Source organism: Balaenoptera borealis, assembly GCF_965194805.1.
Source record: "Balaenoptera borealis genome assembly, chromosome: 12".
Lineage (NCBI taxonomy): Eukaryota > Metazoa > Chordata > Mammalia > Artiodactyla > Balaenopteridae > Balaenoptera > Balaenoptera borealis.
In genome coordinates, this window is record NC_138869.1 from 97,493,441 (window position 1) to 97,508,535 (window position 15,095).

At 38.1% G+C, this 15,095-nt stretch overlaps 1 protein-coding gene across 2 annotated transcripts in view; it reads left to right on the plus strand.

The window, feature by feature from the left end:
* DTNBP1 (dystrobrevin binding protein 1) overlaps positions 1-15,095 on the plus strand; it is a 119,203-nt gene that overhangs the window by 50,819 nt on the left and 53,289 nt on the right. The window contains exon 7 of one of the 2 annotated variants that reach the window (XM_082345437.1): positions 1,946-1,968. The exons of the other annotated variant lie outside the window; for it this stretch is intronic. Within the exon in view, the coding sequence (XP_082201563.1) occupies positions 1,946-1,968 (23 nt within the window). The remainder of the gene's footprint in view (positions 1-1,945; positions 1,969-15,095) is intronic. 2 annotated transcript variants of the gene reach the window in all.

Below are 15,095 nucleotides of genomic sequence, written 5' to 3' on the forward strand. Positions count from 1 at the left end.
AATGACTCATTAATAAAGTAGACACTGGATTCTTCGCTTTATGGTTTTTAGTATTCAGGGCGCGAGTAAGGGAAAAACAATGTCTGAAATCATTACTCCAAGTTTCACCTTTTTAAAACAGGAGGTGCTTTTTTGAAATTTTGTTTACTGCTGCATGTTCTAAAAGAAGGAAGGCAGACACTATCGAAAGACTGTTATCAGAGAGAAAAGAATTACTTCTTAAAATATTGAAGTGAGTGTTTCGTCATCTTGTCCACCCCTTGGTGGCCTTAGGGGATTGCTCACACGAGGGCATCAGTAAGAAGTAGATTGAAGGTATCTCTTCAGGATATTCTCTTACGATAGATGTTGCCTTTCCGCTAGGCCTATTTTGGCTTTCATCCCATTATTGGAGTATAAAGTAGGTTTTAGGCATGTTTACTTTGTACCTAGTCTTTTAAGAATGAAGCTGAGCTATTGGCTCAAGAGAAACAATTGCACTTTTTTTTTTTTTTAATGATAGGATTGAAAATAACATTCTTTTTTCTTAGTTAATGAACTCTGGTGCTGGGGCAATATTATCATGAGTTGGTATTTTTAGAAAAAAAAGAGGGGTGAGATGACCATCTGATTTAAGAACCTTCCCTTGGCTGTTACAAGAATATTGGCTTTTCAGTGGCAGCTTGCCGGTTCCACCAGCCAGCTGTTCATTGTAGTCAACTGTTTTGGAACATGAGAGGTATTGTAATTAGCAATGTGGAATACTGATTTGAGAATCAAAAATAGCTCTAGATTTTTAGTAAAACGTACATGCAAATAAAAGATGAACGTCTCATATTTTGAGTGGGATAACAAACCTTTACTAAATGAATTTGCCTCCTCAAAATTATTAGTACTGATAATGAGAAAAATATAATTACAGAATTATGAAGGAAAACCTGAAAAAAACTTGCTTTTGACTTCTTTGTCAAAAATGTTTTGTATTATGGGGACTTCCCTGGTGGCACAGTGGTTTAGAATCCACCTGCCAATGCAGGGGACACGGGTTCGAGCCCTGGTCTGGGAAGTTCCCACATGCCGTGGAGCAACTAAGCCCATGCGCCACAACTACTGAGCCTGCACTCTAGAGCCCGCGAACCACAACTACTGAGCCCGTGTGCCACAACTACTGAAGCCCGCGTGCTTAGAGCCCATGCTGTGTAACAAGAGAAGCCACTGCAGTGAGAAGCCTGCACACCACAACGAAGAGTAGCCCCCGCTCGCCACAGCTAGAGAAAGCTCATGCACAGCAACGAAGACCCAACACAGCCATAAATAAATGAATGAATGAATGAATGAATAAATAGATTTATTTTTAAAAAAATGTTTTGTTATATGATCATCTATTTTCCCTGGCTTTACATTTCCCCAGGAAACTTTGTGTTTCAGCATCGCTAATTGACGCTGCCAAAATTACAAACCAGAGGATTTCCTGGAGGCTTGGCCCTTTTGTGTCAGGATGATCTATGGACTTCAATCCTTTGATATATGTATGCTCTCCCCTTTCATTTAAAAGGGGAAAACACTGATCCTATTCCAGATGATTTTTAATTAAAGATTTTAAAAATCTGTTGTTTAATATTTATCAGTGGAGGGAAAATTGTTAAGTGCTTTTATAAACTGATTCTTATATATACTAGATGGTTCCTAGCTGGCATTAAAATGCTCAATGTCTTCTTACAAGTGTTTCAGTGTTTTAACAGTTTAAATTTTGGTAGAACTTTTTTGAGCCATTAATAGGGTAATAGCAGAAAAACTGAAAATAGTAGCTTTAGGCTAATTGTACTGGTAATTTCACTGAAGTATAATTGACATGTGAGCATCTAGAAATACCACTCTGGGCATTTGAAGTACTTAAAATTTTATAATCTAAGAGCAGTTTCCATGGGGAATAGATTAATAAATTTATATCTTTTTTTTCCTACAGGAAGGAACTTGAAACCTTCAAAGGTAATTTTGTGTTTAATTCTTCACTTTAAAGTAGATGAGAGTTAATTGATGTCATGTTCTCTTGATGATGACGAAAGAATGCATTCCTTTTTCTTTAAATCAGACAATTTACATCAGAAAATAAAAGTTTGCTTAATACTGTTTTCATAAATTTTATTTAATCACAAGTGGTTTTGATATTCTTTTTTAGCTGTAACACATGTACCAAGTGAGAGTTTCTGCTAATGACATTATAAGTAATATGTTAGGAGACACAGCGCTAACTTTGAGGTTGTTGAGAATCATAGTGTTTTGGGTTTTTGTTTTTGTTTTTTTTTATAAATTTATTTATTTATTTTTGGCTGTGTTGGGTCTTTGTTGCTGCGCGCGGGCTTTCTCTAGGTGCAGCGAGGGGGGCTACTCTTTGTTGCGGTGCGCGGGCTTCTCATTGCAGTGGCTTCTCTTGTTGTGGAGCACGGGCTCTAGGCACGTGGGCTTCAGTAGTTGTGGCTCGTGAGCTCTAGAGCACACGCTCAGTAGTGGTGGTGTACAGGGCTTAGTTGCTCCGCAGCATGTGGGATCTTCCCAGACCGGGGATCGAACCCGTGTCCCCTGCATTGGCAAGCGGATTCTTATCTAGTGCGCCACCAGGGAAGTCCCTGGGTTTTTTTTTAAACATTTATTTATTTATTATTTGGCTGTGCGGGGTCAGGTCTTAGTTGTGGCACACAGGATCTTTAGTTGCAGTATGTGGACTCTTAGTTGTGGCATGTGGGATCTAGTTCCCTGACCAGGGATTGAACCCGGGCCCCCTGCATTGGGAGCACAGAGTCTTAGCCACTGGACCACCAGGGAAGTCCCAGAGAATCATAATTTAAGAAGATTCTGGTTTCTGTTGTGCTGAGCCTGGGCCAGACGGAGAGGCCATGGTGATAAAGGCAAAGAGGTGGCCCTGCAGTTGACCCAGAGTCACATGAACCTCCTGCGAGGTTTTCAGTGCTGGGTCATGCTCTGCCACCATCTTGTAACTTTGGATAAGTCTCCCTATCTTTTTCAGCCTTAGTTTCTCAATCTGTAAAATTACAAGCTTTAATGAAGCTTTGATGAACTATATTCTGAGATACTAAAAGTGCCCAGCATTGCTTTTTAATTTTAGGGAACTATTTCAGGTGGGCACTGAAGAATCATTCTTGGCCTCGTTGACCCTTACTGGTTATGGGGAAACACTTGTGAAAAATAGGGAAAACCACAAACTTTCCAACAGCTCAAAGCCCTTCCAATTCACCACTTTTCAATTACTCATTAGCAATTGAGTAGTGAAATTTCTTTTCTCAGAGAATTTCAGTAACCAAGAAGACTTTGAATTATTGCTTATTATGTTTCATATATAAGCTAGTATTGACTTTTAGAGTTACTGGTTAAAGATTTTCCAGTATATTATTTACAGTTGAATTGTTCATGTGTATGATTTATTTGGATGTGTTAGAGAAAATAAGTAATCCGCAAGGTAAAAGGTATAAAAGCTTATTCCTACTATGACTATAATCAGACAGACTTGTTTTGGCTGAGTTTCTATTTGACTGACTACAGTTATAGTAAATGATTAAGTTCATGGTCAGTTTGTTGAGGGCCATGTTAAATGATCATGTGATGTATTATCATGGCTACACCATTATTCTTAATCAATTTGTGAACCACAACTCATGTACATTATTTTTCCTCATTGGTTTAAAATAAGATTTGAAATCCTCATAAAATATTATTTTCCCTCTCCTTTTCTTTTAGTCTACTAGCATCTTCTTATATCATGTTAGGAGAAGAAAAAAAGCAAGTTAATATTAAAAGGCAGGCAGGGACACAGATTATGCAAAATGTCAACTTTGCTTGCATCTCAGTACTGAGGCATTTTTTTTTTTTTTGTATGACAGTATTCACAGAAAAAAAGGAGACCAGTAGTTTGCAAAAGGTTAGATAGTGTTACATATTACCTGATAGAATAATTCAATTTATGCTGAAATATCTTGTTTATACACACATCCCTAATTATGCACAATATTTAACAGCACATCCAACCCACCCACAGGCCAATTAAAGCTCTCAAATTTGAACAAACCCTAAACTGATTATTGTATCATATCTAGTTTTTTAAAGAACTAATATTCATTGAAAATTCTTTCCTCTTGAGTGTTTTTCTTTTAATTTTTGAATTTTATTTATTTTTTTATACAGCAGGTTCTTATTAGTCATCCATTTTATACACATCAGTGTACACATGTCAATCCCAATCGCACAATTCATCACACCACCACCCCCACCCCTCCACGGCTTTCCCCCCTTGGTGTCCATACGTTTGTTCTCTACATCTGTGTCTCAATTTCTGCCCCGCAAACCGGTTCATCTGTACCATTATTCTAGGTTCCACATGTATGCGTTAATATGCAATATTTGTTTTTCTCTGTCCGACTTACTTCACTCTGTATGACAGTCTCTAGGTCCACCCACGTCTCTACAAATGACCCAGTTTCGTTCCTTTTTATGGCTGAGTAATATTCCATTGTATATATGTACCACATCTTCTTTATCCATTCATCTGTCAGTGGACATTGAGGTTGCTTCTATGACCTGGCTGTTGTAAATAGTGCTGCAATGAACATTAGGGTGCATGTGTCTTTTTGAATTATGGTTTTCTCTATGAGTATATGCCCAGTAGTGGGATTGCTGGGTCATATGGTAGTTGTACTTTTAGTTTTTTAAGGAACCTCCATGCTGTTCTCCATAGTGGCTATATCAATTTACATTCCCATCAACAGTGCAAGAGGGTTCCCTTTTCTCCACACCCTCTCCAGCATTTGTTGTTTGTAGATTTTCTGCTGATGCCCATTCTGACTGGTGTGAGGTGATACCTCATTGTAGTTTTGATTTGCATTTCTCTAATAATTAGTGATGTTGAGCATCTTTTCATGTGCTTCTTGGCCATCTGTATGTCTTCTTTGGAGAAACGTCTATTTAGGTCTTCTGCCCATTTTTGGATTGGGTTGTTTGTTTTTTTAATATTGAGCTGTTTAATATTGAGCTATTTATATATTTTGGAGATTAATCCTTTGTCTGTTGATTCGTTTGCAAATATTTTCTCCCATTCTGAGGGTTGTCTTTTCATCATGTTTATGGTTTCCTTTGCTGTGCAAAAGCTTTGAAGTTTCATTAGGTCCCATTTGTTTATTTTTGTTTTTATTTCCATTACTCTAGGAGGTGGATCAAAAAAGATCTTGCTGTGATTTATGTCAAAGAGTGTTCTTTCTATGTTTTCCTCTAAGAGTTTTATAGTGTCTGGTCTTACACTTAGGTCTCTAATCCATTTTGAGTTTATTTTTGTGTATGGTGTTAGGGAGTGTTCTAATTTCATTCTTTTACATGTAGCTGTCCAGTTTTCCCAGCACCACTTATTGAAGAGACTGTCTTTTCTGCACTGTATATACTTGCCTCCTTTGTCATAGATTTGTTGACCATAGTTGTGTAGGTTTATCTCTGGGCTTTCTGTCTTGTTCCATTGATCTATGTTTCTGTTTTTGTGCCAGTACCATATTGTCTTGATTACTGTAACTTTGTAGTATAGTCTGTAGTCAGGGCGTCTCATTCCTCCAGCTCCGTTTTTTTCCCTCAAGACTGCTTTGGCTATTCGGGGTCTTTTGTGTCTCCATACATATTTTAAGATTTTTTTGTTCTAGTTCTGTAAAAAATGCCATTGGTAGTTTGATAGGGATTGCACTGAATCTGTAGATTGCTTTGGGTAGTGTAGTCATTTTCACAATATTGATTCTTCCAGTCCAAGGATATGGTATATCTCTCCATCTGTTGGTATCATCCTTAATTTCTTTCATCAGTGTCTTATAGTTTTCTGCATTACAAGCCTTTTGTCTCCCTAGGTAGGTTTATTCCTAGGTATTTTATTCTTTTTTGTTGCAATGGTAAATGGGAGTGTTTCCTTAATTTCTCTTTCAGATTTTTCATCATTAGTGTATAGGAATGCAAGAGATTTCTGTGCATTAATTTTGTATCCTGCAACTTCACTAAATTCATTGATTAGCTCTAGTAGTTTTCTGGTGGAATTTTTAGGATTCTCTATGTATAGTATCATGTCATCTGCAAACAGTGACAGTTTTACTTCTTCTTTTCCAATTTGTATTCCTTTTATTTCGTTTTCTTCTCTGATTGCCGTGGCTAGGACTTCCAAAACTATGTTGGATAATAGTGGTGAGAGTGGATATCCTTGTCTCGTTCCTGATCTTAGAGGAAATGCTTTCAGTTTTTCACCTTTGAGGATGATGTTTGCTGTGGGTTTGTCGTATATGGCCTTTATTATGTTGAGGTAGTTTCCCTCTATGCCCACTTTCTAGAGAGTTTTTATCATAAGTGGGTGTTGAATTTTGTCAAAAGCTTTTTCTGCATCTATGGAGATGATCATATGGTTTTTATTCTTCAGTTTGTTAATATGGTGTATCACATTGATTGATTTGCATATATTGAAGAATCCTTGCATCCCTGGGATAAATCCCACTTGATCATGGTGTATAACCCTTTTAATGTGTTGTTGGATTCTGTTTGCTAGTATTTTGTTGTGGATTTTTGCATCTATATTCATCAGTGATATTGGTCTGTAATTTTCTTTTTTTGTAGTATCTTTGTCTGGTTTTGGTATCAGGATGATGGTGGCCTCATAGAATGAGTTTGGGAGTGTTCTTTCCTCTGCAATTTTTTGGAAGCGTTTGAGAAGGATGGATGGTAGCTCGTCTCTAAATGTTTGATAGAATTCACCTGTGAAGCCATCTGGTCCTGCACTTTTGTTTGTTGGAAGATTTTTAATCACAGTTTCAATTTCATTACTTGTGATTGGTCTGTTCATATTTTCTGTTTCTTCCTGGTTCAGTCTTGGAAGGTTATACCTTTCTAAGAATTTGTCCATTTCTTCCAGGTTGTCCATTTTATTGGCATAGAGTTGCTTGTAGTAGTCTCTTAGGATGCTTTGTTTTTCTGTGGTGTCTGTTGTAACTTCTCCTTTTTCATTTCTAATTTTATTGATTTGAGGAGTTTATCTTTATTGATTTTGTTTATCTTCTCAAAGAACCAGCTTTTAGTTTTATTGATCTTTGCTATTGTTTTCTTTGTTTGTATTTCATTTATTTCTGCTCTGATCTTGATGATTTCTTTCCTTCTGCTAACTTTGGGTTTTGTTTGTTCTTCTTTCTCTAGCCCCTTTAGGTGTAAGGTTAGATTGTTTACTTGAGATTTTTGTTGTTTCTTGAGGTAGGCTTGTATAGCTATAAACTTCCCTCTTAGAACTGCTTTTGCTGCATCCCATAGGTTTTGGATCATCGTGTTTTCATTGTCATTTGTCTCTAGGTATTTTTTGATTTCTTCAGTGATCTCGTGGTTATTTAGTAACGTATTGTTTAGCCTTCATGTTTTTGTGTTTTTTACAGTTTTTTTTCCCCTGTAATTGATTTCTAATCTCATAGCGTTGTGGTCAGAAAAGATGCTTGATATGATTTCAATTTTCTTAAATTTACTGAGGCTTGATTTGTGACCCAAGATGTGATCTATCCTGGAGAATGTTCCATGAGCACTTGAGAAGAAAGTGTAATCTGTTTTTGGATAGAATGTCCTATAAATATCAATTAAATCTATCTGGTCTGTTGTGTCATTTAAAGCTTCTGTTTCCTTATTAATTTTCTATTTGGATGATCTGTCCATTGGTGTAAGTGAGGTGTTAAAGTCCCCCACTGTTATTGTTTTACTGTCGCTTTCCTCTTTTATAGCTGTTAGCAGTTGCCTTATGTATTGAGGTGCTCCTATGTTGGGTGCATATATATTTATAATTGTTATGTCTTCTTCTTGGATTGATCCCTTGATCATTATGTAGTGTCCTTCCTTGTCTCTTGTAACATTCTTTATTTTAAAGTCTGTTTTATCTGACATGAGTATTGCTACTCCAGTTTTCTTTTGATTTCCATTTGCATGGAATATCTTTTTCCATCCCCTCACTTTCAGTCTGTCTGTGTCCCTAGGTCTGCAGTAGGTCTCCTGTAAACAGCATTTTATATGGGTCTTGTTTTTGTATCCATTCAGCAAGCCTGTGTCTTTTGGTTGGAGCATTTAATCCGTTCATGTTTAAGGTAGTTATTGATATGTATGTTCCTATGACCATTTTCTTAATTGTTTTGGGTTTTTTTTTTTGGTAGGTCCTTTTCTTCTTTTGTGTTTCCCACTTAGAGAAGTTCCTTTAGTATTTGTTGTAGAGCTGGTTTGGTGGTGCTGAATTCTCTTAGCTTTTGCTTGTCTGTAAAGCTTTTGATTTCTCCATCGAATGTGAATGAGATCCTTTCCGGGTAGAGTAATCTTGGTTGTAGGTTCTTCCCTTTCATCACTTTAAATATATCATGCCACTCCCTTCTGGCTTGTAGTTTCTGCTGAGAAATCAGCTGTTAACCTTATGGGAGTTCCCTTGTATGTTATTTGTCGTTTTTCCCTGGCTGCTTTCAGTAATTTTTCTTTGTCTTTAATTTTTGCCAATTTGATTACTGTGTGTCTCGGCATGTTTCTCCTTGGATTTATCCTGTATGGGACTCTCTGCACTTCCTGGACTTGGGTGGCTATTTCCTTTCCCATGTTAGGGAAGTTTTCGACTGTAATCTCTTCAAATATTTTCTTGGGTCCTTTCACTCTCTCTTCTCCTTCTGGGACCCCTATAATGCGAATGTTGTTGCGTTTAATGTTGTTCCAGAGGTTTCTTAGGCTGTCTTCATTTCTTTTCATTCTTTTTTCTTTATTCTGTTCTGCAGCAGTGAATTCCACCATTCTGTCTTCCAAGTCACTTATCCATTGTTCTCCCTCAGTTATTCTGTTGTTGATTCCTTCTAGTGTATTTTTCATTTCAGTTATTGTATTGTTCATCTCTGTTTGTTTGTTCTTTAATTCTTCTAGGTCTTTGTTAAACATTTCTTGCATCTTCTCGATCTTTGCCTCCATTGTTTTTCAGAGGTTCTGGATCGTCTTCACTATCATTATTCTGAATTCTTTTTCTGGAAGGTTGCCTATCTCTACTTCATTTAGTTGTTTTTCTGGGGTTTTATCTTGTTCCTTCATCTGTTACATAGCCCTCTGCCTTTTCATCTTGTCTGTCTTTCTGTGAATGTGATTTTTGTTCCACAGGCTGCAGGATTGTAGTTCTTCTTGCTTCTGCTGTCTTCCCTCTGGTGGATGAGGCTATCTAAGAGGCTTAAGCAAGTTTCCTGATCGGAGGGACTGGTGGTGGGTAGAGCTGGCTGTTGCTCTGGTGGGCAGAGCTCAGTAAAACTTTAATCTGCTTGTGTGCTGATGGGTGGGGTTGGGTTCCCTCCCTGTTGGTTGTTTGGCCTGAGGTGACCCAACACTGGAGCCTACCCGGGTTCTTTGGTGAGGCTAATGGCAGACTCCAGGAGGGCTCACGCCAAGGAGTACTTCACAGAACTTCCGCTGCCAGTGTACTTGTCCTCATGGTGAGCCACAGCCACCCCCTGCCTCTGCAGGAGACCCTCCAACACTAGCAGGTAGGTCTGGTTCAGTCTCCTATGGGGTCACTGCTCCTTCCCCTGGGTCCCGATGCTCACACTACTTTGTGTGTGCCCTCCAAGAGTGAAGTCTCTGTTTCCCTCAGTCCTGTCGAAGTCCTGCAATCAAATCCTGCTAGCCTTCGAAGTCTGATTCTCTAGGAATTCCTCCTCCCTTTGCCAGACCCGCAGGTTGGGAAGCCTTACATGGGGCTCAGAACCTTCACTCCAGTGGGTGGACTTCTGTGGTATAAGTGTTCTCCAGTTTGTGAGTCACCCACCCAGCAGTTATGGGATTTGATTTTATTGTGATTGCGCCCCTCCTACCGTCTCATTGTGGCTTCTCCTTTGTCTTTGGATGTGGGGTATCTTTTTTTGTGAGTTCCAGTGTCTTCCTGTCGATGATTGTTCAGCAGTTAGTTGTGATTCTAGTGTTCTCGCAAGAGGGAGTGAGAGCAGGTCCTTCTACTCTGCCATCTTGAACCAAGCTCTGCCTCTTGAGTGTTTTGCTAATATTTCAAAAGCGTGAATAGCATCTAATAAGAAAAAAAGAAATATAACTGCTCTTCCAAGACATTAGTGGAGGAAGAGAATTCATTCAAACATATTATAACAATTGCTTATTTTTTGAACAATGCTTTTGCCTTTGTTTTTCCTTTATATGTTGCAGGAAAACAAAAGGTTTTACTTCCTCCAATTGTTTTATTCCACTTGTAGTTATATTTAGAAGCTTTTTGCTAAGTTGGGGAAGAGCTAACTTTGGGAGACAAAAAGGCAAAGTTAGTAACCCTCAAAGTTAGTAACGTAGATCAGTATGATCCACTGAGTTCTGGGTTCGTCCTTCTGTACTCCATTGAGGTTAATGAGTTAAGTTCACCTTGCACTTGTGAAATACTTAGCAAATCTCTACAGTATTGTTGAAACTAATTGTTTATTATTTGTTTTTTAAAATATTGGCAACAGGAAGGTTTTCTCTGTTCCCCCAAATACTGTATTCATTTAAACACTTTAGTGATAGTCACTTGAATATTATTACAATATAAAAAGGTGGGTAGGATCTTAAAAGTCTTATTTTTTATTTTCAGTGGGGAAGGAACACAATCATTGTAACTACATGTAGAGTAGGTAAGTTTCTCGCAGTCCTTAAAGACATAGGAAATTGGCCACGAATAGATGTGTCTGTTATTTAGGGATTTTCATCATTTTTCCAGTTTAATTTTTAAAATAGATTGTCATTTCATATATGAATCTTAATCACTCTTAAGTATAAGTCTAGAAATATCGTGGCACTGAAAAGAGTAGAGGTGAGGACATCTAGGCTTGGTTACTGTTCTTATCTCCATAATATTCCCAACTTAATATGGCTTTAATATGCGAACTTGTTCTTTTTCTTTCACTTATGTGCCTTACCAAATTAACCGTCACTCTCCATTTTCTCTGTAAAACACACTGACTGATACCACAGCGTGCTGAATGCTCGTGGCTGATAGGCTACTCACCAGTACAGCCAAATACTTTCATTTCTACCCAGAGTGAATTGTTTGTTCCCAAATTCATTTACCCTTGTTATTGTAATGTGCAGGATTTTTTTTTTAATTTAGCTTTACTGGAGTATAGTTGATTTACAATATTGTGTTAGTTTCTGGGGTATAGCAAGATAATTCAGTTTTATGCATACATATTTTCATTCATTTTTAGATTCTTTTCTCATATAGGTTATCACAGAATATTGAGTAGAGTTCCCTGTGTTATACAGCAGGTCCTTGTTGGTCATCTATCTTATGTATAGTAGTGTGTGTATGTTCATCCCAAGCTCCTGATTTATCGTCCCTCCCCACCCCTCCATGTTTCCCCTTTGGTAACGATAAGTTTGTTTTCGATAATCTGTAAGTCTGTTTCTGTTTTGTAAATGAGTTCATTTGTATCATTTTTAAAATTAGATTCCACATATGAGTGATATCATATGATATTTGTCTTTCTCTGTCTGACTTACTTTACTTAGTATGATAATCTCTAGGGTCCATCCATGTTGCTGCAAATGGCATTATTTCATTTTTTTATGGCTGAGTAATATTCCACTGTATATATGTACCACATCGTCTTTATCCATTCCTCTGTCGATGGACATTTAGGTTGCTTCCATGTCTTGGCTATTGTAAATAGTGCTGCAGTGAACATTGGGGTGCACGGATCTTTTCAGATTATGGTTTTCTCTGGGTATATGCCCAGGAGTGGGATTGCTGGATCGTATGGTACTTCTATTTTTAGTTTTTTAGGGAACCTCCATACTATTTTCCATAGTGGTTGTACCAATTTACATTCCCACCAACAGTGTAGGAGGGTTCTGTTTTCTCCACACCCTTAATTTGCAGTTTAATTAAATATCAGATAAAATGATGAAACCTCAGCGTTAAGGAGAACTCTTCGTAAGAAAATTAAGTTGACTGCTTTGGAAGACTTAATATAGGTAAATAGCTTTTAAAAATTGCTGCAAAATGTATAATTAGGAATTAGAAAAGACTTGGGGGAAAATAATAAAAATTCTGAAAGGTTCTATGCACAGATTGCTTCACAGATCTTAAATTCCTGCTCTGCTTTTAAAAATAGGCTGGAAATTTTATCCAGTGCAGTATAGGTGGCTTATACAAGGATTTTTTCAACAAGTTGACCTATACTCAAAGAATTCAGGGGAAAAAGTATGGTTATATTTTAAATTAAAGTGGTTTTTAATGGATTCCTATATTATCTGCCTTTTGAAAAATTAAATGACCAACATGGGATCCAGTTGTATCATACAAGAGGACATCCACTGTAATCTCCTCTTCAATACAACATTACCCAACCGTGTCAGAAATGTGACTGACAGTGTGAAAACATGCCAGGATTTAGGGGTTATCACTATCACAGTGGGTGGATCATCATGAGAATGTGTGGGGAAAGGCAGGTAAGACCAGCCTGATACAGTGTGATCACATTTGAGGCTTAGCTCTGGGAAGTGGAGCCAATGAAGGAGACAGGGCCAGAGTGGTCATCGAAACTGGTGGAAGACCAAGACAATTCAGTGACAGGAAGTCCAGAGAGGAGAAAGTTTAAACTAGAAGTGGTTATCAGTGCTATAAGTAATGCAAAAAAGTTGAGCAGGATGGGGATGAATAGACAACTGGTGACCTGACAGAGCTATTTGTAAAGGGAGAATCCAGATTGTAAATCAGAAGTACACGAGAAATTAGGAAAGAAATGAAAAGGTCACTTGAGATAGAATCAGGATCAAGGTCAGGGGAGAAGGTGAAGTTGAAGATGTTAAGGAGTTGATTAAGATCTAGAGAAGATGGGGAAAAATATCCAGATAGATTATCCTTGTAGAAGATCCAGGACATCTCTTTCTCTGAGACCTTAGAGGAGGAAAGGCTGGCAGGTAATATGGGAAAAAGAATCTGTGTACGGAGGTAGTCTGAATTTGCAAGGCTAGGCTCAGAAGTAGAAATGTAAACCAAAACAAATATGCTTTGGTTAACACAAAGCTGGGAATTAAAGAGCATATATGGTGGCTCAGCAGATCATGGTAATCTTGGGTGCTAATGAGATCATGATTAAAATGATTGGCCATGGAATTCAGGCCAGAAAGGAGAGGCCTGATGAGACCAGTAAAATAAGCAAGATACAAGGTACTGGGGATGGCGTACGGCCTAAAGGTGAAAAACACTTTGGTCGTTGAGGTGGATCTTGTGGTCAAAGAAAGAATTTCAGTTTGAGATCTTTGAGGTGAACAGTTCCCAGTGATAATCATGGCTAAATTTGTGTTAAAAAGAAGAAATAAAATTAACGAGATTGTCTGAATTGGAGAATTCTGAGACCATTAGGAGCCTCACTTGTTTGGATGACTTGGGTATGGATTATGTGTACTGTTGGCTTGGCAGCCATAGCATGTCACAAATTTGGATGTAATAGATAGATGGTAAACTTGGGTAGAATGTGTTGGTTCAACTCAAAGAGTTAGCTTAACATGTAAGACAAAACTCTTCAGCTGCCATTTGGCAATATTTAGGTAATGGAGACTCAGGTTGGGTAAGACAACTGTCCTCTGTCCTCGAGGAGCTAAAAGCACTGTGGCAAAGCTTATAGGATAGAAAGGCAAATATATAATTTTAATACAATGTAAAAAATATTAAAATAAAAATAAGCACACTAAGGCAGGAGTAATGAACTATTTAGAGAGAGGCACTTGAGTGCTGACCTGGCAGAAAAGGGTAATAAGGACATTCCAGGAAGAAGAAAGAACAATTGCAAAGATGCAGAGATGTTTATTTTATTTCAAGAATACAAGTTAAGGGGGAGACCTTCAAGATGGTGGAGGAGTAAGACGTGGAGATCACCTTCCTTCCCACAAATACATCAAAAATATATCTACATGTGGAACAACTCGTACAGAACACTTACTGAACGCTGGCAGAAGAACTCAGACTTCGCAAAAGACACCAGAGGGTGACCTAACATGCAGAGGCGGGGCCAAATCCAAAGCTGAACCCCAGGAGCTGTGCGAACAAAGAAGAGAAAGGGAAATCTCTCCCAGCAGCCTCAGGAGCAGCGGATTAAATCTCCACAATCAACTTGATGTACCCTGCATCTGTGGAATACCTGAATAGACAAGGAATCATCCCAAATTGAGGAGGTGGACTTTGGGAGCAACTGTAGACTTGGATTTCCTTTCTGCATCTAATTTGTTTCTGGTTTTATGTTTATCTCAGTTTAGTATTTAGAGCTTATTATCATTGGTAGATTTGTTTATTGATTTGGTTGCTCTCTTCCTTTACCGTTTTATATATATATATTTTTTTTTATTTTTTTATTTTTATTTTTTTTTCCTTTTTCTCTCTTTGTGAGTCTGTATATGTATGCTTCTTTGTGTGATTTTTGTCTGTGTAGGTTTGCTTTTACCATTTATCCTAGGGTTCTGTCTGTCTGGGGTTTTTTTTGTTTTTTGTTTTTGGCTTTTTAGTAGAGTTTTTAGCGCTTGTTAACATTGGTGGATTTGTTTATTGGTTTGGTTGTTCTTTTTTTTAAAAAATTTTAATAATATATTTTTTAATAACTTTATTTTTTTTTCTTTTTCTTTTTTTTTTTTCTTCCTCCCTTTTCTTCTGAGCCGTGTGGCTGACAGTGTCTTGGCGCTCTGGCCAGGTGTCAGGCCTGAGCCTCTGAGGTGGGAGAGCTGAGTTCAGGACACTGGTCCACCAGAGACCTCCTGGCCCCATGTAATATCAATTATCGAGAGCTCTCCCAGAGTTCTCCATCTCAACGCTAAGACCCAGCTCCACTCAATGACCAGCAAGCTCCAATGCTGGACACCCCATGCCAAACAACTAGCAAGACAGGAACACAGCCCCACCCATTAGCAGAAAGGCTGCTTAAAATCATAATAAGGTCACAGACACCCCAAAACACACCACCAGACGTGGACCTGCCCACCAGAAAGACAAGGTCCAGCCTCATCCACCAGAACACAGGCACCAGTCCCCTCCACCAGGAAGCCTACATAACCCCCTGAACCAACCTTACCCACTGGGG